This window comes from Misgurnus anguillicaudatus, chromosome 11 (assembly GCF_027580225.2).
Source record: "Misgurnus anguillicaudatus chromosome 11, ASM2758022v2, whole genome shotgun sequence".
NCBI classification, from domain to species: Eukaryota; Metazoa; Chordata; class Actinopteri; order Cypriniformes; family Cobitidae; genus Misgurnus; species Misgurnus anguillicaudatus.
Genome location: NC_073347.2, coordinates 21631674 through 21656328, shown reverse-complemented (window position 1 = coordinate 21656328; position 24655 = coordinate 21631674). Strand labels below are relative to the sequence as shown.

At 37.2% G+C, this 24655-nt stretch overlaps 2 protein-coding genes across 11 annotated transcripts in view; both read left to right on the top strand.

The window, feature by feature from the left end:
- kcnq5a (potassium voltage-gated channel, KQT-like subfamily, member 5a) overlaps nucleotides 1-10901 on the top strand; it is a 155438-nt gene extending 144537 nt beyond the window's left edge. For 5 of the 10 annotated variants that reach the window (XM_073873290.1, XM_073873284.1, XM_073873287.1 and 2 more), the window contains 6 exons: nucleotides 376-480; nucleotides 3099-3230; nucleotides 3486-3596; nucleotides 5230-5337; nucleotides 6921-7050; nucleotides 7134-10901. In XM_073873290.1, the coding sequence (XP_073729391.1) occupies nucleotides 376-480; nucleotides 3099-3230; nucleotides 3486-3596; nucleotides 5230-5337; nucleotides 6921-7050; nucleotides 7134-8081 (1534 nt within the window). In that variant the 3' untranslated portion in view covers nucleotides 8082-10901. The remainder of the gene's footprint in view (nucleotides 1-375; nucleotides 481-3098; nucleotides 3231-3485; nucleotides 3597-5229; nucleotides 5338-6920; nucleotides 7051-7133) is intronic. The other 5 variants (XM_073873289.1, XM_073873293.1, XM_073873291.1 and 2 more) reach the window with 2 other exon arrangements.
- A 1034-nt stretch (nucleotides 10902-11935) lies between these two features.
- On the top strand, nucleotides 11936-24457 carry ddx43 (DEAD (Asp-Glu-Ala-Asp) box polypeptide 43). Its single transcript, XM_055169389.2, has 17 exons — nucleotides 11936-12408; nucleotides 12595-12650; nucleotides 12812-12938; nucleotides 13061-13207; nucleotides 13285-13366; nucleotides 13693-13849; nucleotides 16317-16435; nucleotides 16530-16640; nucleotides 16742-16883; nucleotides 17482-17582; nucleotides 17928-18015; nucleotides 19760-19887; nucleotides 20831-20940; nucleotides 21297-21435; nucleotides 21552-21639; nucleotides 23345-23496; nucleotides 24176-24457. Exons 1-16 carry the CDS (start codon nucleotides 12060-12062, stop codon nucleotides 23483-23485), a joined length of 2085 nt encoding a protein of 694 aa, XP_055025364.2. The 5' UTR covers nucleotides 11936-12059; the 3' UTR covers nucleotides 23486-23496; nucleotides 24176-24457.
- Nucleotides 24458-24655: the final 198 nt, after the last annotated feature.

Below are 24655 nucleotides of genomic sequence, written 5' to 3'. Positions count from 1 at the left end.
CTAAAGAATCTTTAGGTCTAAATCAAAGGTTGACCTTTTAATGGACTAATATTGAGTATAATCATCTAAAGAATCAGTTGTGCTTAAATGACTCATGACTGGAAAGAAAAGGTTTTTGATGAATGCTGTTTTGCTTCTTTTTTGCCTATTGTGAAGCTTCAATATCCAGGCACTTATTTTTTTCAGTGCGTGTTCTGTAAAGCTTAGAGTGACCTGTGGTTAAGGTGAAGGGGGTCAAGGAAAGATTTCTGAATGCTGTATTGAATCATAGCTCTTTTATTGATCGGTGCTTGGCCTTCTCTTCTGCCTAGTTTTGTTTTCAGTAAGAATCCACTGCTTCATAGCATTATTTTCTTTTTCTCTCTATATAGCTGATACCAGTCTTGGTGCAGATGATGCTTTCGATGAGAAAGGATGTCACTGCGATGTGACTGTTGAAGATCTGTCTGCTCCGCTTAAAGCAGTCATCAGGGCCATCAGGTGAGCGTGAGTTTCTAAGCACCATGCTGGGAAATCAATTCACTGATTTTGCACAATACATTCAAGAAATAATTGTGGCCTTGAGAAAGGTAGCACATATAATGAATTCTCACTAGTCCAAAACCTTGCTTCATGTAACTGACGAACTATATCCACACTATTCCTACGCCGCATGACGGTTTGCGCGAATTAAGGGCGCGACTTCCGGCGCGTACTGTCACTAAACCGGAACCAGCGTTTTCCATGATGATTACGGTCATAATTTCATATATGAACCAGTGTAAGAATGAAACTAAGAAGTATCCTGATACATTATATGAAGATATATTCAATCGTTTCATGTTGTTCCTCGGGGGTGACGGGTTTTTAATGCACAGAAATATAAAAGCACAGAGACATACCAGTATCTCTACAATGGGACAGTCAGTCGAGTGTTTAATACATCTAATACACCAAGACTTCTTGTTTTAAACCTTTTCAGGTGATGGTTTAAAATGTCACAACTGTCCCTCTAATATGAGGTTTTTTTTAAACGGCAATTTTTAATAGACTTGTTTGAGTTTTTATGGCGACACATCAAGCTTCACGCGATCCGACAGCAGCAGTTACTTATGCTTCTCATTCAACACATTGTAAGTTATTTAAACAAACCATAATAAACATATTAAACTACAATTACATGTTTTCAGTATTGTTTTCGTTTTATGGAAAATTATTATGCAGTAGATAAGACATGAGCTTATGAAATTGTTTGCTTATTTAAAAAAAAATAATAATTTAAAACATAACAAAATTATGCGCAAACACATCACAAACTATTATAAACATTAACTAATAAGCAGTTTATGTCGTAGGCTATATATATTGTACTGTTATATAATTTTTTCATGCAGCTAAATCAGCATATTTTTAACAGCATTTGTATTTATTGTTCACTGTGAGTTTCTATGAAAGGTTTTAATGGATGTATGTATGTATGGATACAGTTAATAGATGCACGTGTGCTACATACACATTCAGTTCTTGTGCGTGTATTATAGTTAAAACAAATGTTTTGTAGAGATTTACTGCGTTTGTATCAGCTATTATGGCAACCCCTAACTGCACAAGTTATGCCGGTCTTCCTGGATTTCATAAGCATTAAAATGCCAGTCGAAATGGCAGACTCGTATCCCTCGCAACAGGTCTACCATTAGCTGTAGTGGCTCACCGGAAGTCATACCCATATGAGCTCAAAGATGGCGGCGCCCGCATTTACGTCAAGAATAAGGTGGTTATGAACTATATATTAAACTTAAAGTTCTGATGCATATATTATCATATCATGCATATCCTAAAAATGGTTTAAAGATTTGTCCTTAAAGAGTTTTATGATCTAATGGACATAAATGTAATCTAATGTAATGGCAGGCAGTCGTGGGCTCACAGCCGGCAGGTTGCGACTTTGGTGCCCTTGAGCAAGGCACCTATCCCCTATTGCTCCCCGGGCTGCAGTGACAGCTGCCCACTGCTCCGTGTGTGTGTGTGTCTGTGTGTTCACAACTTGCAGTGCGTGTTTTCACTACTCTCCGGATGGGTTAAATGCAGAGGTCACATTTAAATTATGGGTTACCAGGTCATTTCTTCACTTTCACACCATGCATCAAAGGGTTCAATTGATTCTGATTGGTTATTGCAGCACTTTTACTATGGGCAGATATTAAAACATGATTGATGCTTGAGGAATTAACACTGTGGTCACAGAGGTTAAATCCCTGATAGCAACACATACTTTGTTCACCAAAGCACATTGCATCACATTAATAGTGTTAGACCATCATCTTGCTCTCTCTCTCACTCTCTCTCTCGCTCTCTCTTTCTCTCTCTCTCCCGCTCCCCCTCTCTCTCATGCTGTGAGAGGCCACTGATTGTTGCTTCAGGTGGCTCAGTTCACTTTCATTGCCCCAACCATTAGGGTCTCCCAGGGGGCATGGGGCTTAGAAATTTCCCACTTCTCTTTCCCAGGGTGTCGGATTGAAACGCTCACAGCCAGTGGTGCTTATACACCAGCTCATCTGACATGCGGTATACCTGGGCGATTAAGAAAAATTGACAGGGGTCTGAGTCTGTAAAACGTTACAAGGATTACTGACATTTGTTTACCACTGTGTCAATATTTGCAGTTTTGCACTCGTTCTAACACACGTCAGTCAAATAAGTTTGAGTTTCAGTGTGGTCGACCTGCCTGTGGTCATACTTATGCTTACACAGTTAATGTCTTCCACCACACATGGCTTCAAATGAGTATGTACCTTACTGGAGTAATATTTTTTATACAAATGTATTTTTTAATGATGAACTGTGCTATTATTTGTGGCTTATTACTGCCCTCTAGTGGATATGGGCAAACTCACACCACTCCAAGGTGTTTAAAGCTGAACTGTGCTATTATTACAAATAATAATTAATTCTTATTCATTATTGGTTGATTTCTTCAACACCTCAGGTGAAACAGATTGTTTTGCATCATTGTTCGGGTATTATCCCTTTAAATATGGCACTCCCACATGCACCTCTCATACATGGAGTTCTGTAATCTTAATCCAAATTGATTTCTAATCTTCTTTTAATTTTGATAGGATAATGAAATTCCATGTGGCCAAAAAGAAATTTAAGGAGACTCTACGACCGTATGATGTGAAAGATGTGATTGAGCAATACTCTGCTGGTCACCTGGATATGTTGTGTCGTATCAAGAGTCTCCAGACTAGGTGAGAACTAACCAAGCACTTGTTTTACATTTGATAAGATGTTTACCCTACACATGTAACTTGTTAAAATTAATGAAATTAATACTACATTTAATGGTATCTCTAAATATTTAGCTAATACATATTTAAAATACAGTGCACGTCAACTCACACTATGCTATTATGTGAGCTGTATAGTGCAGAATATAATTGAACAACTTTAAATAATGCCGGCGTTCTTCTACTACATGTTTGTGTCTGCGCTCTTTTATTCAGGTTGGACACTATTGTTGGTCCACATACCCTGAGCAGCAAAGCCAAGACCTATTCTTCTCCCTCCCTGCCCTTGTATTACAGCCAGGCCAAGAGAAAACAATCTGCCTCAGGGTCAGCTGACCCACAATTCATAGCTCTTTAATCTTTAAAACATCCAGACATGAGTCAATTGCTGAGGCTATGTGTCTAGTCATTGCTCTTTGATAATGGAGATTGGTTTGAACATTGCAACAGTTTAAGTTGTCAAAGAACTTTCAATTAAGGACTGGATTATAGGTAGTTGATATTTAACTGACCCAGAGCCTCATGCTGTTGGCTCTGTCTAATAATTTTTTGATTGATTCCTTTGCTTTTCTTATACAGAACTTTCTAACTTTTAACAAGGTTGGCAAAAGCTTAGCTTAACGTGGTTCTAACTTTGGCCTAACTTGTGAATTGATTGATTGATTTTATCCTGCTTTCATTAGTGTTGTGGTTTATGTCCTAAAGCTTAATATTGACCAAACAGTTTGTCACAACTGTTGATTTATAGCATTTTGTCAGGCATTGGATGGCCTCTACTAATCATAGTACATTGAAAAGCTCTGCCATAATCAAATAGGTGTGCTAACAATTTGTAACTTATAGTTGACCTTAAATATCCCATACAGTACCGTAATGATTGATATTGAAAGTTCTTCTGTTAAAGGTTATTTATAAAACCATACAGTCTGACAAAGATCATTTGAATACCATTTATTTTTAAGAGTGTAGCTGATCAATGCATCATGGTTTTAATCACCTTCTCTTTAACCTTATTTCTACTTCCCTTAACAGAAATGTTAAAATATTCTGGTTACCTTAAAGGGAACATTTCACAAGACTTTTTAAAAAATGTAAAATAAATATTTGGTGTCCCCAGAGTACGTATGTAAAGGTTTAGATCAAAATACCATATTTATAAGTTATTATATGTGTGAAAATTGCCACTTTGTAGGTGTGAGCAAAAAAATTGCATCCTTTTAAATGCAAATGAGCTGATCTCTGCACTAAATGGCAAGGGTTGTGGTTGGATAGTGCAGATTAAGGGGCTGTATTACCCCCTTCTGACATCACAGGGGTAGCCAAATTTCAATGACCTATTTTTTCACTTGCTTTCAGAGAATGGTTTACCAAAACAAAGTTACTGGGTTGATCTTTTTCACATTTTCTAGATTGATAGAAGAACTGGGGACCCAATTATAACAATTAAACATGGAAAAGTCAGATTTTCATGATATGTCCCCTTTAAAAAAATTATCAAATTGGATTTTCAAGTATTTTAACTTACAATTTCTTATCTTGACTAGTGAGGAGTTGCGATAACTGGTTGGTTTCCTGGACAGGACTTAAGAATAATCCCAGACTAAAATTGGGACTAAAATTGGGACTAAAATAGTCCCAACTTGTGCTGACATATCTTAAAATAAATCACTGAAATAGTTTTGTCTGAAGATACACACTTGTAATGTTTTTTTTGTAAGGTGTGTTTGTAAAAACTACTTGCATGTCCTAATATAAGCAAAGTCTAGTTCTGGCTTAACCTAAACCCTGTCCAGGAAACCCGATAAGTTGGAAAAAAGGTAAGCTAGTTCAACCTTCTTTTTTTAAAGTTTGGATAAAATAGGAAGTTGAAGCTACTTGAAAATAAAAAAGGCAACTAGGATTTTTTACAATGAGTAAAACCTTAAAATTGTATTTGACCCCAATGTGTGTTTTCATCCAGCCTAGCTACAGCCATGGGTCCACATCCGACACTGAGCACCAAAGCCAGGAACCTTTCCTCTCCCTCTCTACACTTGTATTACAGCCAAAGCAAGAAGAAGAACTCTGGGTCAGAAGCCTGTAGAAGGCAGGGGACTGGTGTTGGGGGTATGGGCTGGTTAAGTCATGGCGTAAGGAATAATGTTTCCGGGTCCAAGCCTAACCTTATTTCAATATTGCATATTATTTAAACAGCCATTTATGTGCATTATTCATTTATAGCCCACATTTAAGCCAAAATTGTATAAATACACAGTGTACACTGCAGTCTCCAAGCTCACGGAATCATTGATATCAATATAATAATAATTTGGAAAAAAATCCATGTCCATGAGTCCATGCTTGGTTATCTCAGATTTTGTTATAGACATAATATTTAGGATTGGGTGTTTTGGGAAGTTTAGCATTATTATACAAATCTATGTTAGCGTAATTGTTTTGCTAGTTCCCTATGGCATTTACGATCAGTTGGACCAGGACCCGATGCATGGCGTCAGACTTAACAAGCCCATACTTACCTAAATCAGTTTATACTTATAGTTTATATGTGCATGGGGTCCAGTGATGTTGTATAGACTAGAGTATACATATCATAAATATTTAAAAATTGCCTTCTTTGTCCATCATTTGTTCACATAAAAAAATAATAAATAAAGTATGCACAATTAATCTTAACTGTCTAATGTAAGTTGTGTATTTTAGAGTACCACATAAGCATCATCACTGGACTCCCAACTGCCTATACCTCTATGTTAGAAATGTGTATTCAATCTATAGGAGGTTGTGTAGCAAACACTAGGACTGGTTCTGGTGATTGATGTAGATTTATGTGATTCATGTTGCATGATAGATTTAGAAAGAAACCATAATATACTTTATCTAACACCTAAAATCATATAATAAAAAGTGAAAAATATAAAAGTCTGACTAGCTCCAGGCTTGCTGTGTGCTAGTAAACTCCTAAAAGTTGACAAAATGTTAAACATATTTAAAAAGTATTGAATTAATACTGTGCACTAAGTTTATAATTTCACTGTAAAAAAAAATGCTGTAATTTTGCAGCTGGTTGCCAGTAACTTACTGTAGAAGATAAAGGCTGAAAATGTTTCATGTTCATTAAACTTTGAACAAACTGTTGCCAGTAAATAATATAAATGTAAAATCTACAGTAAGTTACTGGCAGCTAGTTGCCAGTAATACCCAGTAATACTGTACTTTCTACAATGATTATATATTTTAAGATTTATTTTGATTGGCTACCTCAAAACAAGGACCCAATAACACAATAAGGATTTTTTAAGTATTCTTTAATGGTATCAGCGGACAGGAATGTCCCTGTAAATATAAACTGTATTCTGCATATCAAATATGACATCTCCATCTGCCAAGCCTTGCATAGAGCAAGTTTATTCATTAGAAACTGTACTGACGTTATACACCATTTCCAGAAATACACTGACAACATTTCCCTATCATAATACATTAACATAGAAAAAGTGGATAATTGTGATGCACTAACCTAATTTCTTGTTCACTAACCCCTAATCAGGTTTTGTCCTGCTGCGCTGTGCTTTGCTGGAGCTAAAGGATCAAAACTGTATAAAGGTGCATTCTCATTTAGGCTTAAAACTTCTTTTTTTGTTGTTGTTGTAGGGTGGATCAGATACTGGGAAAAGGCCAGATATCTGTAGATAGGAAAGGCAGAGAGAAAATCCTCCCAGAAGGCGAATCTCTGGAGCATGACATGAGCATGCTAGGCCGTGTCTGCAAAGTAGAGAGACAAGTAAGTTAATGACAAACTTTTAAGTACAATAATAAGCAAACTGTTTAATTCGAAGCTGAATTTGATTTGTTTTTATGATATAGGTGCAATCCATTGAGTCAAAGCTGGACTCATTGCTGGATATATACCGACAGGTGTTGCAGAAAGGATCCTCTTCAATGCTAGGGCTATCTGCCTTACCGCTCTTTGAGCTGGATCAAACCTCTGACTACCAAAGCTCTATCCATAGTAAAGACTTATCGTCCTCTTCTCAACTCGCTGCTAACGGTGTATCTCGCTCTGGCAGCAGTAACCTGCACCGTGGCCTGCATCTTGCCCTAGCCCCCAATGAACTCAATATGGGTACTGCCTACACACCTACCATCTCCTCCTTTTCACCTTCTCCTCTACTGAACAATCAACCCTCCAGCCCTGACTGTTTCTACCCATCTTCCCCACCTCCTATCCTCACCCCCAACAACCTTTCCAGAAGCCACCAGCGCTTCGCTGAACTGACCAGGCCTGTACCAACCGTCCATTCCAACTCAACAACCCTTCAGCTCCCCCCTATGGTGCGAGCGTCTCAATGCCGGCCTACTAGCCTTATCCCAGAAACGTTACAGGAGAGCAGGGCAGAGTGCTCAAACCCGTGCCTGCTGAGTCCCGAAACCGAGGTGCAAATGGACACAAAAGCCGAAAATATTGAAAGCACGGTACAGCTGAGGGACAAGCCAGAGCGCAGCTCCAAGGAAGAAGGGTCCTGGAGGAGACATTTAAGCATCGATATCGATCCTTTGGGACTCATGTCTTCCACAGCAACTGCTTCGCTAGAAGTGGAGCGTGGGCTTGGTAAGTCTCTCTCTGCTCAGAACCTTATGCTACCATCTGCAGCGGACTGCCATCCCAGCCTGTCCACTCGGAGTAGCGGCAGCAGCAACAATGAGTCCAGCGACCGGGAGCCGCTGGCCGACTGGGGGGATACAGAGCTATTCCTCAATGATAAAGAGTTGGAGACCATGGAGGGTGAGAACTACCTCCTACACCACCAATAAAGTACCGACACAACCTTCTCTTCTGAGCTGCTATGGACTGGAGCCAGTGGGCCATATCCCACTCAGTCAGAGATAGCCCAATAACTTGCCTCACGTATGCTTAGAATAAGCCCGGAGGCACTTCACTGTGGAGAATGGACACAACCTCATGTCCCCTGTGTGCTTTTTTCCAAAGGAAATGGAGTGTCCAATACACTCCACATCTTTTTTAAATTTCACAAAAAATGACACGTTATGTTTGTACGTACATATCAATGCATGGGCAATTTGGGAAAATAAAGAGAATTTCTATGCGTGGAAAACTAAGGGGGAAGAAGCATTTAAAGGTTATGGTACTATGAGCGCTTCTTTCCGACTTGCATGGGAACGGCATGTTTAAAATCCAACAGCAAATAGGTTTGAAAGTGTGTATGCACCTATAGTAATAAGCTCTTGGTCAGCATCATTTTTTTTACTTCTGAATGTTTTGCAGTTCACTCATTTGCATCTGTTAAGATTTTTGGAAAGAATAACAGAAAACCAGATGTTCTTTTCCAAAACATGTTCGGCCGTGATACTATGCAAACCTCAGCGGATCACCAGGGTTTGCAAGAAAAACTTCAGATAAATAACCCAGACCAAATGCATCTTCACACTGTAGCCTACACAGAGTTCATGTTTTCTTAATTTAACTATAAGCTGTTGTAAGAGTTTAGTAACTGAAAACAGCTGATTAGAAACAATTTGGCTTAGAGAAGGACACAGATTTCAGAGTTTCCTAATTCCAAAAATGTTACGTTGACATTGTGGCTGCTATAGACGGTTTCGTCGGACGCACGTGCGGTGATGCGATTACGCGTCTAAGTGGAACTTTACTTCCGGTCTCTGTTTGTTTAAAGGCCTGACTAGTTGCTAAACTGAACTCTTGAACAAATACCTCGTCGAAAATAACAAATTGGTTTCCTAAAGATGAGGGAAGACGGCGATCATTTACTGCTATTTAAAGGTGCAATGTGTAAATTTTAGCGGCATCTAGTGGTAAGGTTGCGAATTGCAACCAACGGCTCTGTCCACTGCTCACCCCTCACTTTTAAAACACATAGAGAGGCTACGGTAGCAGCCACCAGACAAACATGTCATCGTCGGAGACAACTTAGTAAAAAAATTTTGTCTGTTAAGGGCTTCTGTAGAAACATGGCGGCACAAAATGGTGACTTCCATGTAAGGGGACCCTCGTGTATGTAGATAAAAATTACTCGTAATAAAAACATAACGAAAGGTCTTTATACACCCCTGATAATATAGTTTTGAATATTATTTTGCATTTCTGTCAAGAGATCCTTTTAAAAATTACACACTGCACCTTTAAAGGGAGGTTTGGCAGCCGATCTGTAGTTAAGATTGTATACATTATACACAGTTAGCTAAGTGTAATTTTTGATACACTATGATTTGAACTAAGGTAATCTACTTGTTGTTTATTTAGCTTGTTATCAGAAATAAACTACTCTAAAAGGACTTTGATGTTGTTGATTCTTTTCGGAGTTTACCGGAAGTTACGTTTGTTCCACGAAAGCCGTTTGTTTGTTGTTACTGCTGAAACCGTCTATAAAGTAAAATATAAGAAATAAATCAAATCCCTTTTATTAAGACAATGAATCAACACTTGCAATATCATAACTTGCCATTTTAATTCTTGAAAATGTAGTTTTTTATGCTTTTTATTTGCTTTGCTACCTGCGTTCATTTTATAAGCCATTATTTTGCTGTCGCAAATTTAAAGTCACACGGAAGTGTTTCTATCAGAATTGCAGCAATATCTAATTTGTGTTTTTATTTTATATTTGTATTATCCGTAGCAATCATAGCTAAACGTCTTATACCTAAACCTCAGCCTTGTAACCTCTGCTTTACGTTTTTAATTCCATGCTTTTGAACGGTACAATAAGTGCTTTAGCTAAAATGCTGTCTGTAAAACTTAGAATGTAACTTGTATATTGTTATGTGTATGTAGAATGATAATCACGATTAGCTGTGTTTGTTTTGTTTTTGTTTAAAGCATCTAAGGTGTACGTACGTTAAGGATGTTTTCGGCACTGTACAACTGAAAGCACAACTGTTCAGATGTGTTGAGGAAACCTGCAAATGTGATGTATTGTTTTAACATGAATATGCTTTAATTATGATTTATAATCCAGACATGGATGAGATGCTTATAATATTTTAGAGTCAAGGTAAATAATATAGGCATTTGAAAAAAAAACTGAGAAAAGAGCTGTGGAACTAATTCATGCTTGAATTGCAGATAAAGGTTGTATAGAAATTGTTGTCTTTTTAACACTTTATAATTAATATTATAATTGTTATTATTACTTTTCTGAAAGTTTTCTTTTATTTGTAATTGAATGTTTTACGGTGCCTTTTTGCATTTTATTAAACATTCATGAAACTTCTGTATTCATAACACCACTCTTATCTTGAACTATTATTCATACTGCATTTATGTTTCGATTATTGCACATTCTCTGTTTGGCTGTGAACTTAAAGCGTCTGTCGGTTAAAGCAACATTTCTTTATTTTACCCATAGATCAAATTATTTATTACACAGAAACTGGCCTTAATATACAGTTCATGCCTGATAACATTCTCTGTCATTCAGAATAATTTATTTCATCATTGTGCACATTACAGAGTTGATGCTCTGGGATTGAAAATGCAAAATGAAAATGTATGATCATCATTAAATAAATTAAAGACTTGAAACTTAGCCCAGCGTGCTCAATTTTAAACAACTGTATGCATTTACTTGATAAAAAATAAGAGTTCTTGTCTAGGCCTCATTTCTTGTTTTTTTTTTTTTTGTGAAATCGTATGTGATGTGAGGTTAAACCAGCGTGCATTATTTTTGGAAAGTACTATAAAGCACTAAAATACTTAACAGCACTGGCTAGATTCAGTTACACTAAATAATTTCATGTGCAATCAAGAGAATTATTTATTATTTATTACAATCAACCCTGGTACATCACAGATGTATTGCATTACATTATGCAGTTTATTATAGCTGCATTACATTATGCAGATTATTATACATTACTACTTTTATTAGCTCAGTTGTAACAAACACAAAAAGCTTCCACAAAGAAAACCTGTTTCAAAGTTCAAAGACGATCTTGTATTTTATTAATTAGACAAATTTATATTTCATTTATTTATTTGTAAGTATTAAACTAGACCAAAAATAGGCAGAGGTGAACACTACTTGAGTATTTTTTCCAAGCATCTGTGCTTTATCAGAGTGTTTGTCTTGGGAAAAAATTACTTTACTTGACTAAAAAATTTTCACTACATTCTAAAGCATAGAATCATACTGTTTATCCCTTTTATAATGCATATTAAAATTGATTTAATATCAAATTGCATAAAAATTGTGTACTTTTACTTAAGTAAAAGTAAAAATGTACTAGATGTTTAATGTACATACATATTAAATATAAACCAAAAACTTGAATTTATGAAATGTAGTGGAGTAAAAATTATGATAATATATGCTTTGGAGAATGTATGTTTTCCAAAGAAAAATACTAATAAAATACAAATACTTGAAAATTTACTTTTATTTAGAAAGTAAAATAAGTAGTGTCCACCTCTCGAAATAGGGATCAATGGTGGTATGTTTCAGTTTTTGCGATTGTTATCGGAGGAACAGGAAAGTCGTGACTGACCAATCAGGATCAAGCTTTTCGTGCAATCAAATTTTATATTTGCAATTATACACAAACATTATACTAAAATACAATAAACAAATATTAGTCGATGTATTATTTTACTAATATTTAAATTATTTTACTATGCCATAACGGTTGCCATAGTAGCGTCGTCGTAATCACGTGACCGGATATTGATAGACGTCGTCGTTAGTAATATCTGACAATCGTTCGGAGGAGAAACATTTGTCCAAGAAGTAAATATATGTTAGTCCTTGTATTTGTTTTTAAATGTCTGACTGGGAGGATGAATATGAGGGCGATGGTGTGGCAGTTTCGATGCAATTATCTGTGCAGACAGTTCCAGTAAAGTCCTGGAGGCCTCCGTCACCTCAGCGCGCTCGGACCAGAGAAACCGCCAAGTTTGGTGGCGGTGCGCCACGTGTTAAAGTGGACTTGGATGGGGGGCAGTGGAATAATTGGAGAGACCCGGACTCCGGGTCAAAAGCGTTTGACGGTGCAATCGATAAAAATATCAGTTTCAGCCGCTCTAGAGTTGAACGGGGTGGAGGCAGTCGTGATGGAAACCGATCACCGGTTACAATTTACGTGGAAAACACTCTGGTCGGGAGGATAATTGGTAGGTATTAAACTTAATGCAGCGCTGCGCAGACCGATCGACGTATGACATAAAAGTACCGCGATAGGGGATCGAAACCACAGCTATCGCGGAACTTTGATGTCATAGACCGCACGGTCAAAAACATGGTGTTTCAAGACCATTTTAACATGTTGTGGTTGTCTGTTTGACTGTCTGTCTGGCCAGGTCGAGGCGGTGCAAAAATACGGGAGCTTGAAGAAAACAGTGGAGCTTCAATAAAGGTAAGTCAGACAAGATAATAAATGTAGCATTTGCAAAGCTCCAAAGAATGAGTTTTCGTCTTCTCTGTCTGTCTGTCTGTCTGTCTGTCTGTCTGTCTGTCTGTCTGTGTTAGCCAGAGTTTTTTGACTACATTTGGTTCAATACCTTATGTGATCGTTAGATAAACCGTGGTGAGGTTGAAGCAGAGGTACTCATCTTTGGAGCTGGTGATGTTCAGCTCAATGCCAAGCGCATGATTGAAGAGCTGGTGCATGAGAGCTCATACGGTGGTCCTGGACGCCACAATGGTAAGACTGCAAAAACCATAAAGCTGTAGTATTTGAAAGAGTGTCATCTGTTTTTTTCCTGTTTTATTTAGTCAAATACAATTTACTGATCCCTTAGGTTTGGCATTTTTCTTTTTCTTCAGGAAATGGCGATGGAGGCCGTCAACGTGATTCATGCTGGCCAGCTGCTGCTGTCAAGGCTGTGGCTACAGCTGTGCCTGCATCTGCGCCTATTGACTGGAATGCCCTTAGAGAAAACCGTGGCAAATTTGAAGCTATGAAATGGCAAGGTGATTCTTAACAGACTGATGGTGTCTATTTTGGAAGGGCTTTACCTGATTAACAATAACCCTTATTGATCCTGCAGATCTCCCTGCTCTGAAGAAGGATTTCTATATTGAAGCAGAATCTGTGGCTGCTCGCTGTGCTGAAGAAGTCAAAATCTGGAGGTAATCCATGTTATTCCCCTTTGTTATTCATATCTCCCACAGAGGGCGCCGTATACCCGTGTAGAGATCAACTTCAAGATGGCCTGAGATGAATGTAGTATAGCATGCTTAACTATAAGAGGTTCAAAGTTTTTTGGGGCTTGCTAGTGTCTCTCTTTTAGAGTCAGAAGGCCTTGTCGAATGGACTTAAATGATTACTGATTTTAAAAATGCGTTTTTACATGTGCTTTGCTAACAGCATTTTGTGTGCTGTTGTGCTTTAGTACTGTATAATAAGTATTTTTTAAGTAATGGTTAATATAAGGTCATCTTGTACTTCTTTTCAGAAAAGAAAATAACAACATCTTTGTGGATGATTTGTTAGAGGGGGAGAAACGGACCTTTCCTAATCCAGTTTGCACTTTTGAGGAGGCTTTTGCTCACTATCCTGAAATAATGGATAATATCAAAAGAGTTGGATTTCAAAAGCCTACTCCCATTCAGGTATTGACATATTCAGGATTTGCCGTTTGCTATTTTGACCATTTTGTGGGAGGTCTGTGGGTTTCTTTTTTAGTTATATTTAATTACATTTATTTAGTTTTTAATTTATGATAATATGTAAACAACAGTTCCAGAATGGTTACAAATGCCTATCACATGTGTCATTTAAAAAATACAATAAATATTATATATCATTTCTCCTTTTCTTTTACATTTCATCGTGTAGTGTGGTTAAAACTTCATTCTTCAGTCTTCATTTTGCAGAAAGGAAGAACTTTTTAAAAATGTTTTTTCTTTCCAATTCTAAAAACATGTCCTCCTCTGCTATTTAACAAACAACATGGTTGATAAAACTGTCAATAAATAATTTTGTACTTTTAAAATGACTATGGGGCGGTTTCCCAGACAGTTTTTAGATTTATCCAGGACTAGGCCTTAATTATTTTAGGACATTTAAGAAGTTTTTACAAACAAATCTTACAAAAAACTATACTGGTGTTCATCTTAAGACAACACAATGGCACTGATATATGTTAAAATATGTCAGTAGATGATGTTTTGAAATTAAAGTAGCTTAAACATTCATTTTAGTCTGGGACTAGGATAAGCTCCTTCCAGGAACTGCCCCTATATGCACAATTGACCTATTGCAAAGCCCCGCCCCTTTTAGTTACCGCTTAAGCCGCCTTTCCACTGCACACGACAAACGACGGCCGATAAGCTGGAAGTCATATATTTCCTATGGAGAATCGCAAAGGGGTTGCGTGAGGTGCCGGCCATCTGTGGATGCGTTAATATCGGATCCGTTTTGAGCGTTGGATTCGTTAAAAAATTTGAGCTTGTGCGACTTAACCGCATGCGATATGCCGACCGGAAGTTATGATTTTCATTGTATTCCAATCACAAACTGTGTGTGAGGTGAAAATTATTAATCATTTTGGTTTAACTTTATTAGTAACACTTGAATCCTTAAAAAAACACTTCTGATTACTGATAAGTAATACATTATTAATTTAATTTGTGTACACTATTATTTTAATCTTGTCTACATATGTTCTCTCCAAAAAATATTTGCAATCTTTGTCATATATGCATAGCTGTTTATTGTTTCATTCATTTGCGTTCATTTATTTATTTCACCATGGTAAACATATTAGAATGAATCCTCTAGCGCTGGAATGAGCTTCTCTCCCATATACGATTAAACTGAAACTTCACTACGACTGCCACTAGGGGGAGAACTCCGACTGTCGTTTCCGTATGTCGTGTGCAGTGGAAAGGCGGCTTTACAATGGGAGCTTCAGTTTAAAAACCTTCTCCCTTGATGTTTTTGATATATTTTGGACAGAAGGATCACCTCTCATCGAGGAACATTCAAGTAGGACTTAAATATACCACAGAGGAAAACAGAAAAGATTTTAATATAAATATGATGGGAAACAAGATTAGTTTGGAAGTGAAGGTTTACAGATCACAATGCATGCGGGTGAAGCCTCATATTACGGTCGTCACGATTTGCTAATGACATCAGAATTAACACTGTTCGTGTACCGCAGGGTAAGACTAAATTAATTTACACTTAATGTTACCTGGTTTAATATGGAGAGGCACTGAATTTTAGCTAATGTTGGCACAAACTATCTAACTTTCCAGAGTCAGAGGCTATTTTAGTATATAATGATTGCGATTAAATATGTTTTGGTGACATTAGCACAAATTAAAGCATTTTTCCTTTTACTTAACTTAGAACAAATATATACATCCCTGTTGATCTGGACATTGTGACATTTTTCTGTCTTTTTTGGGTTTAGAAAATGGAATAAATAAATTTTAATGCCAATCCTCCCAAGATACCTGGAATTAGTGTTACATGTACCCCTGGCACATTGTTTTACCATTTTGGCAGCATAAACACAATAAAATTGATGTAGGCTTATGATCTTACAATGCCCACAATTGTCAGAGTTCCAGTCCCAGTGCAACTGATTCTCAACTGCCATTGGCTCTCATCGCGTTCGAGGGGTGGGGCTTAGCGATAGGTCAATTCAGCCTTCAAACTATGACCTGTCTCTCACAGGTCAATTTATGTATGTAGATAACAATTTGTGTTTTCTATCTCATAGCACTGTAATTTTCTTGTTTTGTAATCGTTTCCCCCATTGAATGTAAAGCCTGATATATGTGATTAATGTAATCATGTCTGTGAAACCCAGCTAAATTAATCTTTTTTGTGATTTGCTGTTATTACATAAAATCATGCTTAAACCATAAAATGTAAAGAACATTTAGTAAAAATGTAATTTTAATTTCTTGAATATTTAATAAGCAAAGTCACGTCAAAGATTACAATTAAAGTGAAATGATTAAAATAAAATTTTGAACTCCTAATCTTATAGTAAGATTCAGACTTTAGCTTGGATTTCACAGACAGAGACACAAATGTAAGATAATGTGTTATATGATGCAGTCACAGGCCTGGCCTGTAATCCTGAAAGGAATAGACCTGATTGGAATAGCTCAATCGGGAACAGGCAAAACCCTGGCCTACCTACTTCCTGGGTTTAGACATATGGATGGGCAACCTGTGTAAGTCAACCAGAGCCTTCACGTTTATATTAACTTATGTTACATTCCACAGTTATCCTGTTGTCAGTTGATATACTAAACATATTTATCTTAGGCCCAGGGACAACCGAGGTGGTCCCGGCATGTTGGTTTTGACTCCCACTCGTGAACTGGCCCTTCAGATTGAAGCCGAGTGCAACAAATACAGCTACAAAGGTTTTAAAAGGTGCTATAGGCACAAGGATTCTGTATAAAACGGAACATTATGCAGAATTTTTCATTCATCTGCTGCACTACCTTGTTTAAAAAGTTGTTTTTGTTGTACAGTATCTGTATTTATGGAGGAGGTGACAGACGGGCTCAGATTAAGAAAGTGAACAGTGGTGTGGATATAGTCATTGCCACGCCAGGACGATTAAACGATCTGCAGATGAATGATCTCATCAACTTGAGGTCCATCACCTATCTGGTAAGTCAAGTGCATGCTGGGATCATAGACTGTAAAAAAAGATGGACAACGCCCGTTCACTCTCTTCCATTTGTGAAAAGTGAAGCTGCCAGTGTCCTGATACGGCGCTGACATCTTGGGTCTTATGTCTGTGCAGTAGCGATTTCGGGACCAGTCCTGCGCAATAGTGAGCAGGAAGTAAAGCTGTGAAATCAAGGCTCCGTCCTCGCTCTCGCAGAATGTGTATATCACAGTTGTCAATCATGACGTCACACCACCGTTTTTATAGCATTAAATAACTAACTAAAACAAACGTGTTTTAAAAACGTAATTGAATTTACATCAGTGTGTTAAAAACTACAGTAAATGACAGAAACCAGCTTCAGAAAAAAGATATTTGAAGTGTAATTAAATTGTTTAGTTGGATAACATGAAGGGGGGGGGGTTTATGACCTATACTAGGACCAGTCACTAGGGGGGCGATCGAGACGTTTTGGCTTCACTTTTCAGGGCTTGTGCAGCACGCTTGGCTGGGATAAATGTACTTTTTTCTGACGTGTTAAACCATTCGTAAGAAACATTTCATTCTCATCCTCTTTGTACCCCACTTTTTCCCCAGGTATTGGATGAGGCTGATCGAATGTTGGATATGGGGTTTGAACCTCAAATCATGAAAATCATTTTGGATATTCGTCCTGATAGACAGACTGTTATGACAAGGTGATTTATTACTGCAGTAATTTCTTAAAGGGATAGTTCACTTTAAAATGAAAATTCTGTCATCATTTAACCATGGAAGTCTATGGTCACTTACTGCTGTGTTTACCATCATTTCTCAAAATATCTTCTTTTGTGTTAATCAGAAAAAAGAAATTCATACAGATTTAGAACAACATGAGGATGAGTAAATGATGACAGAATTTTCATTTTATATCTGTCACAGATTACATTTGATTTCAGAATTGGAGCTTATATTTTTCTGTTCTGTTTAAAATCTTGGATATGGTTAATATAACGTGGATGATGCTTTGGTTTTACTGTGTAAATATTACATTGTTGTTACAGTGCCACCTGGCCAGTGGGTGTCAGACGCCTGGCCAAATCCTACCTGAAAGACCCCATGATGGTTTATGTGGGCACCTTGGATTTAGCGGTGAGTAAACCATTGCTGCAGTATTTAATAAAATTGTACAGAAGGCACACTTCATTTTAAAATGGATAGTTATACAGAGCTGCAAGTAACAATGATTAAAAAGTGAAGAAATAGTTTATGAATGTAGTAATAAAGTTTTCTCTCATTGCTTTTTGTTTTGGCAGTATACATAATATTTAGTAATGTTTAAAAAAATATTTTTAGAATATTCAGTACATTTCATAAATGTGACCTTGGACCGCAAAACCAGTTGTAAGGGTCAATATTTTGAAATTGAGTTCTATACAAAGCTAAAAAAAGCTTTCCATTGATGTATGGTTTGTTAGACGCTGCATCTCCCTTGCCATACTTCCTGCGCCCCGTAACGCCGTCTTTGGCAATATTTCAGATAGCGATATACTTCCTGGCTCCCGCGTCACCCTGTCTTTGTCATTAAGCCTTACCATTAGTTGAATTTGATATACACATTTAGACGCACTTACCCCTGGAGGCGTCCCCGCAGTGACCCAGTGCAAGTTCCCTCGACTCGAAAGGGAACTGTAACAATGTATCTTAAAAGGTCCCCACATTTAGTCCTTGAATTTGAGGGTATTGGACCTGGAAAGTCCTTGAAAGGTCCTTGAATTTGAAGTTAAAGGAATAGTCTACTCATTTTCAATATTAAAATATGTTATTACCTTAACTAAGAACTGTTGATACATCCCTCTATCATCTGTGTGCGTGCACGTAAGCGCTGGAGCGTGCTGCGACGCTTCGATAGCATTTAGCTTAGCCCCATTCATTCAATGGTACCATTTAGAGATAAAGTTAGAAGTGACCAAACACATCAACGTTTTTCCTATTTAAGACGAGTAGTTATACGAGCAAGTTTGGTGGTACAAAATAAAACGTAGCGCTTTTCTAAGCGGATTTAAAAGAGGAACTATATTTTATGGCGTAATAGCACTTTTAGGAGTACTTCGACTCGGCGCAGTAACACCCTCCCTCTCCCGTTATGAGAGTGAGAAGGGGAGCGGACTTTTCAGGCGAGTCGAAGTACTCCCAAAAGTGCTATTACGCCATAAAATATAGTTCCTCTTTTAAATCCGCTTAGAAAAGCGCTACGTTTTATTTTGTACCACCAAACTTGCTCGTATAACTACTCGTCTTAAATAGGAAAAACGTTGATGTGTTTGGTCAACTTTATCTCTAAATGGTACCATTGAATGAATGGGGCTAAGCTAAATGCTATCGAAGCGTCGCAGCGCGCTCCAGCGCTTACGTGCACGCACACAGATGATAGAGGGATGTATCAACAATTCTTAGTTACGGTAATAACATATTTTAATATTGAAAATGAGTAGACTATTCCTTTAACTAAGGTGTGGGAACCCTGCTACTGGCTTACCGCTATAGTTACCTTGATTGAATGGGGGATACATAAAACAAAACTTGAATAGGGAAACCCCAAAGAACGGGTAGCAACAGTAAAACTTGTAGATGAGTTTCTGGCCAGTTTGGTTCATGATTTTGCTGCATCCATTCACAAAAATAAAGTTTTGATATATTTACAGCATGAAATTTACAAAATATCTTCATGGAACGTGATCTTTACATAATGTACTAATGATTTTTGGCATGTAATGTATTTTTGGCTTTTTTTACCCATGCGACTTGCAACTGGTTTTGTGGTTAATGGTCACAAATGTGATTTCTTGAACATTCCCCTGTTAATTCCCTTTTCATATATATCTGTCTGCTTCAGGCGGTGAACACTGTTCAGCAGATGGTGCTGTTTGTGCCGGAGGAAGACAAGAAAGCTTATGTGTTTGATTTCATCCACCGGATGGAGCCTCAGGACAAAGTACTGATATTTGTTGGGAAAAAAATAAAGTGAGTTCTTAGAGTAAGACTTGGTTTCTGGTAACTGTGGTTTGTGATTTCGCAAAACAGGATATAACATGATTTCTGCAAGCTCTTCTTTTTTTAAATAGTCATCATTTTTAATATGATCTGTGATCTTTTGAAATTACCATCAGTCTTTCCTCTTCCTGTGCAGCTTGTGCCTTCTCCAGAAAGGTGTGGCAGGACAGTGGGCAAAGCTTGGTTTTGCCAAAAATGAAACTTATTTGCCAAAAGGAGTGGCTGTTAAATATTACACCATGATCTCTTTTTTCTTTCGTTTTCTCTAATAGCCATTAGGTTTCTTCTTCAGACACATCTGTACAACCAGGGCAGTTTTTGAGGTTTTTAAAAAATAGAGCGCGTAACTTGAGCATAATTTCCAGGAACAAGCTAAAATCCAGTACTTCTAAAAATATATGTGACACCTCATTTATTGTACATCCTGCCACCACTTGCATCTAATACATGTTTTTATGCGTGATGTTTATGTATGTTTTATTTACCCTTACATTTACCATAATGTAATTGGGAAAGTTACTTTTGCAATATCACTGTCTGTAACTGTTAGCACACCTATTGTATGTATTCATACGCAAGGTTCTGCATACACTGTGCATTATGTAAATTTCATCATCAGAATAGTATGCGGACCGCCACATTTTTTTCCCCCGTGTAAGGTGTGTCCTGTCATACCGCCAGAAAGGTGTAACGGCAGTGGGGAAAAGCTTTGTATTGCTTAAAATGAAACTTATGAAAAACATCTACACTTACTTATTATGCATGGATCACGAACGTAGGTTGCACATGCGTTGAACGTACGACTCAAATAAACTATGCTTTGCAAGCCTGACCTTTTGCGTACATGTAAAAAAGCAAACTATACTCTGGGCTTAACTGTGCTGTCCCTGTTCACTCCTGTTTATGTACACAGAGCCGATGATCTCTCCAGTGACCTGTGTCTTCAGGGTATAGCGGTACAATCTATGCATGGAGACCGAGAGCAGAGCGACCGAGAGGAGGCACTGCAGGACTTTAAAGATGGTATGTCTAAAAATTGTTAAAATGAGTCATACGTTAAATGAGACGTAGCCTACGGTGGCTTAGTTCAACACTAGATGAATAGATGAGCATCTATCACAATAAGAAAGAATAAACTGATATCATACAAAAGTTTACATAGAAAATTTAAGTTTACATTTTATAAAATGCATTTGTGGCACTAAATAGAATGGCTAAAATAATACTCCTCATGTTATTTTCCTAAACATAATAATTTCCAGGACTTGTGGGGCTGCCTAAAAACTCAGATTGCATGTTTGGTGCAGTCAGTGATTGTGAAGATTTAACTAAACTTTATCTTTGAGATCACAATCTAACATTTGTGATCACTTTTTAAGGTCGCGTGCGTATCCTGGTGGCGACTGACCTAGCTTCCCGTGGGCTGGATGTTCATGACATCACACACGTGTTCAACTATGACTTCCCTCGAAACATGGAGGAGTATGTGCATAGGGTTGGCAGAACTGGTCGTGCTGGGTGAGTGAATAGGGGAGGGTGTGGCTGTGATATTTTGAGAAGCAAACAAACAACAATGAACAAATAACACTGCATGCTTTTCAACCTTTGTCAAGTTTATTATTTTTTTTTTTTAGGAGATCTGGTGCATCTATAACTCTGATAACAAGAGAAGACTGGAGAGTAGCCTCTGAGTTGATCACTATTCTGGAGAGGTCTGGTCAGGTAAAGGCACCTGCAGGCAAATCTCTGGCCAAATAGGTTTAAAGTTGAAAATCTGTTTTAGCATAGTTTTTTTTTTCTTTTGATTAACATATAAGTTAGGGGTGTAGCGGATCACAGTTGATCTGTGATACTGTCAGGTAGAGAACGCTGAGGGGTAAGGGAAGAGCAGTAAGAGTCAGCACAACTTGGTCGTGGAATAAGGATGACCCAGGGTAATTTATTGAAGCAAAAATATCTTCAGTGTTAAGTTCAAGACAACGAAGTTATCAAAAAAAAAAGAAGAAAAAAAACATAGCAGCAAAACCTGACCAGTGCTACATTGTAGCTAGCAACACACTATTCAGGCCTCATGTGTCTCTCAGCAGACTACTTAACCATAACACTGGCCAAACAGAGTACTATCAAAAGGCTTTTATAAGCTTAATTCGCGCCAAACCCATTTGGACAAGTCCACCACAAAAGGGATAGCTAAACCAGCAATACACAGAATATTTCTCCCTTCCATAAAACAATGGTGCATAAGTTTACACTAAAATAAAACAAGCAATAAACATTTGTCCATTATATAAACATTTCTAAGAAGACCTTAGGACAAATATAACTAATTTATAAACTGTCCAACAGATACTGCTATCGCCCTTTATAATAGACGACAGCATTTTAAACATTCCTGATCCCCATTACCCTAATGACAGGGAAAGAGACAAAAACTCTCGGAATGAAACAAAATAAATCAATTAAAGTATGAATAAACACTCACAAACTTAACAATAATGACAGTTTATTCAAACAATAACTCCTTATCAGACGTAAACAATAACGTAATAAATCAGAACGTGACTTACAAACTGATAACTGGAGTGCAGCATATTCCTGTTATTCTTCTAAAGCATGTTTCAAACCCCAACTTCATATTTATTATTCAGCACGTAAGAAAAGCCAGGAGGCGATGTGATGTAAACATAAACATGCACTGAATCGCGCCCCGGTAATGACGTCATCACAGATACGTACGGATCACGACCCACGGTTCAGCTCACGTGCGATTCACGGATAAATAAGCAAACTTTAATGGGGAACGTTTATCTTTTGCACGTGTTTCAAAGGCTTGCAAATGTTAACACTCAAGTGATTTTAAACAATTTAACCATAAAAAGGCACTAAAGTGAGCAGTTTTCTGTACCCACAGATGCACATAAACCTACTTAAAACACCTATAGACAAAGAGAAAATCACTTCTGTAGCTAAAAAAAATGATTAAATGTATGAATTTCTACAAAAAAGTTATTATTCATATTATTGAATAAATGTTATTATTCATTTGATTCGATTTCTGTACCTTATGCGAATTTTAGACCTTACTTAATGTGCAACTTTGTTCTTTTTTGTTTTTTTATAAATGTTTGTAATTTCTTTATTTGTTCTTATTAGATTTTTCGCACCCTTTTTTGCTGATCCAAAAAATTATCCAATCTGTGCCTAAAAAAATGAGTTTTAAGATCCGTTACCACCCCTAATATAAGTTGCAAATAATGTAATGACCTTGTACAGTGAACATTTATTTGCCAAATAATCAGTTAGTATGGCAGTGATATGCTTTAATTCTTTATGCTTTATTCTCTGAAAAGTAAGTGAGCATTGTATCCTTCATTACCTATCTATGCCATACCACAATTTTGCATTACTGTTACCATTTTTTCTTTAGGATGTACCAGAGGAACTGGTCCTGATGGCTGAACGTTATGAGAAACATCGGAGAGAGAAAGAAATGTTTGCACCCAGCAGAGGAGGCAGAGGAGGAGGGCAGAGAGGTGCTTTTAGAGGAGGCTCAAACCGACGGTTCTGATCTACTATAAGGTAATATTAAAGATCTTTGCACACTATAGTGACATTTTTCATATTCTTTATTTATATTTTTCATTCTACAAATTTGTCATGGACAGAAACCTTGCAAAAAAAGCAAAATGGAGTCTTCATAACGTTAGCACTTTTCACTACAAATTAATGAATGACATTTAGCAACAAGCTATTGTTAGTTAACTTGAGCACAAAATTGTATAATTTTTGGTACCTGAAGGTCGCCGGTTTGAGTCTAACAACCAGCAGGTTGAGACTGAGGTGCAAGGCACCTTAACCCTATTTGCTTCCCGGGTGCTTATCCGGGTGTGCGTGTGATTACTACTTGGAGGAGAGAGAAAGAGAGAGACGCCACGATGCAGCTGATTATATTTTTAACAGGAGGGATAGTTTGCCTTAGCTCACTTGAGACGCAAAAAATGTAACGCATACATAAGGATTACTACAAAGGATTACCTTGTATTCAGACTTCGGAAAGATGTGAGAGGAGCGCGAGGTGCTGGATTCATAACACACAACAGAATGCGGCACACTAATCGAATTAGCTCGATTATCTTGTTTGACGAAATTGAAAAAATATTAATTGCACAGCCCTATAACAAGTCTTTTACCCATGAAACAACCAAATCATATCTATCCTTTTCTGTGTCTAGTAGTATTGTTTTGTTTTATCTTTCAGATCAATCTTGCTGTGCTTTCTGGAGTTGCATCTCTAAGCTTTTAAATTCATAGTCCTCTATTTATAGAGAGACCTGTGAAGTTCTTGTAAACATTTAGATTTTGTTTAAAACAGCTTTATTTTGTAAGTACGCAGGATGGATTTCTTTTATTGTAAGTTTTTCACGGTTCAGTTAATATTTCTTTTACATATCTACTTTGAGGACGATGTGAGGTACATGTCTCTAATGATAGATTTGTCATGTTCAGTTGAACAAATATAAAATAAAGAATTGTTAAACCATTTGAAAAAGCGATTTATTCAATTTTATTTTTAAGTACAGATAAGTCTCAAGCATAAGCGTAAATTTCATCTAACAGGGGGGACAATAAACCTAAAATATCTTGAGACATTTTTAAAGGGGGACACAAATTATACAGCTAAAATTGTACTTGTAGGGATATGTGTACACAGAGAAAAACCTTATATTCTCCAAAACTA

Bases quoted from the DNA above. Each gene is read 5' to 3' on its own strand.
- ddx43 (XM_055169389.2), top strand. From the start codon at position 12,060: ATGTCTGACTGGGAGGATGAATATGAGGGCGATGGTGTGGCAGTTTCG. The intron at 18,016-19,759 runs GTGAGTAAACCA...TGTCTGCTTCAG, and splicing joins TGGGCACCTTGGATTTAGCG to GCGGTGAACACTGTTCAGCA. The intron at 21,640-23,344 runs GTAAAGGCACCT...TTTTTTCTTTAG, and splicing joins TTCTGGAGAGGTCTGGTCAG to GATGTACCAGAGGAACTGGT.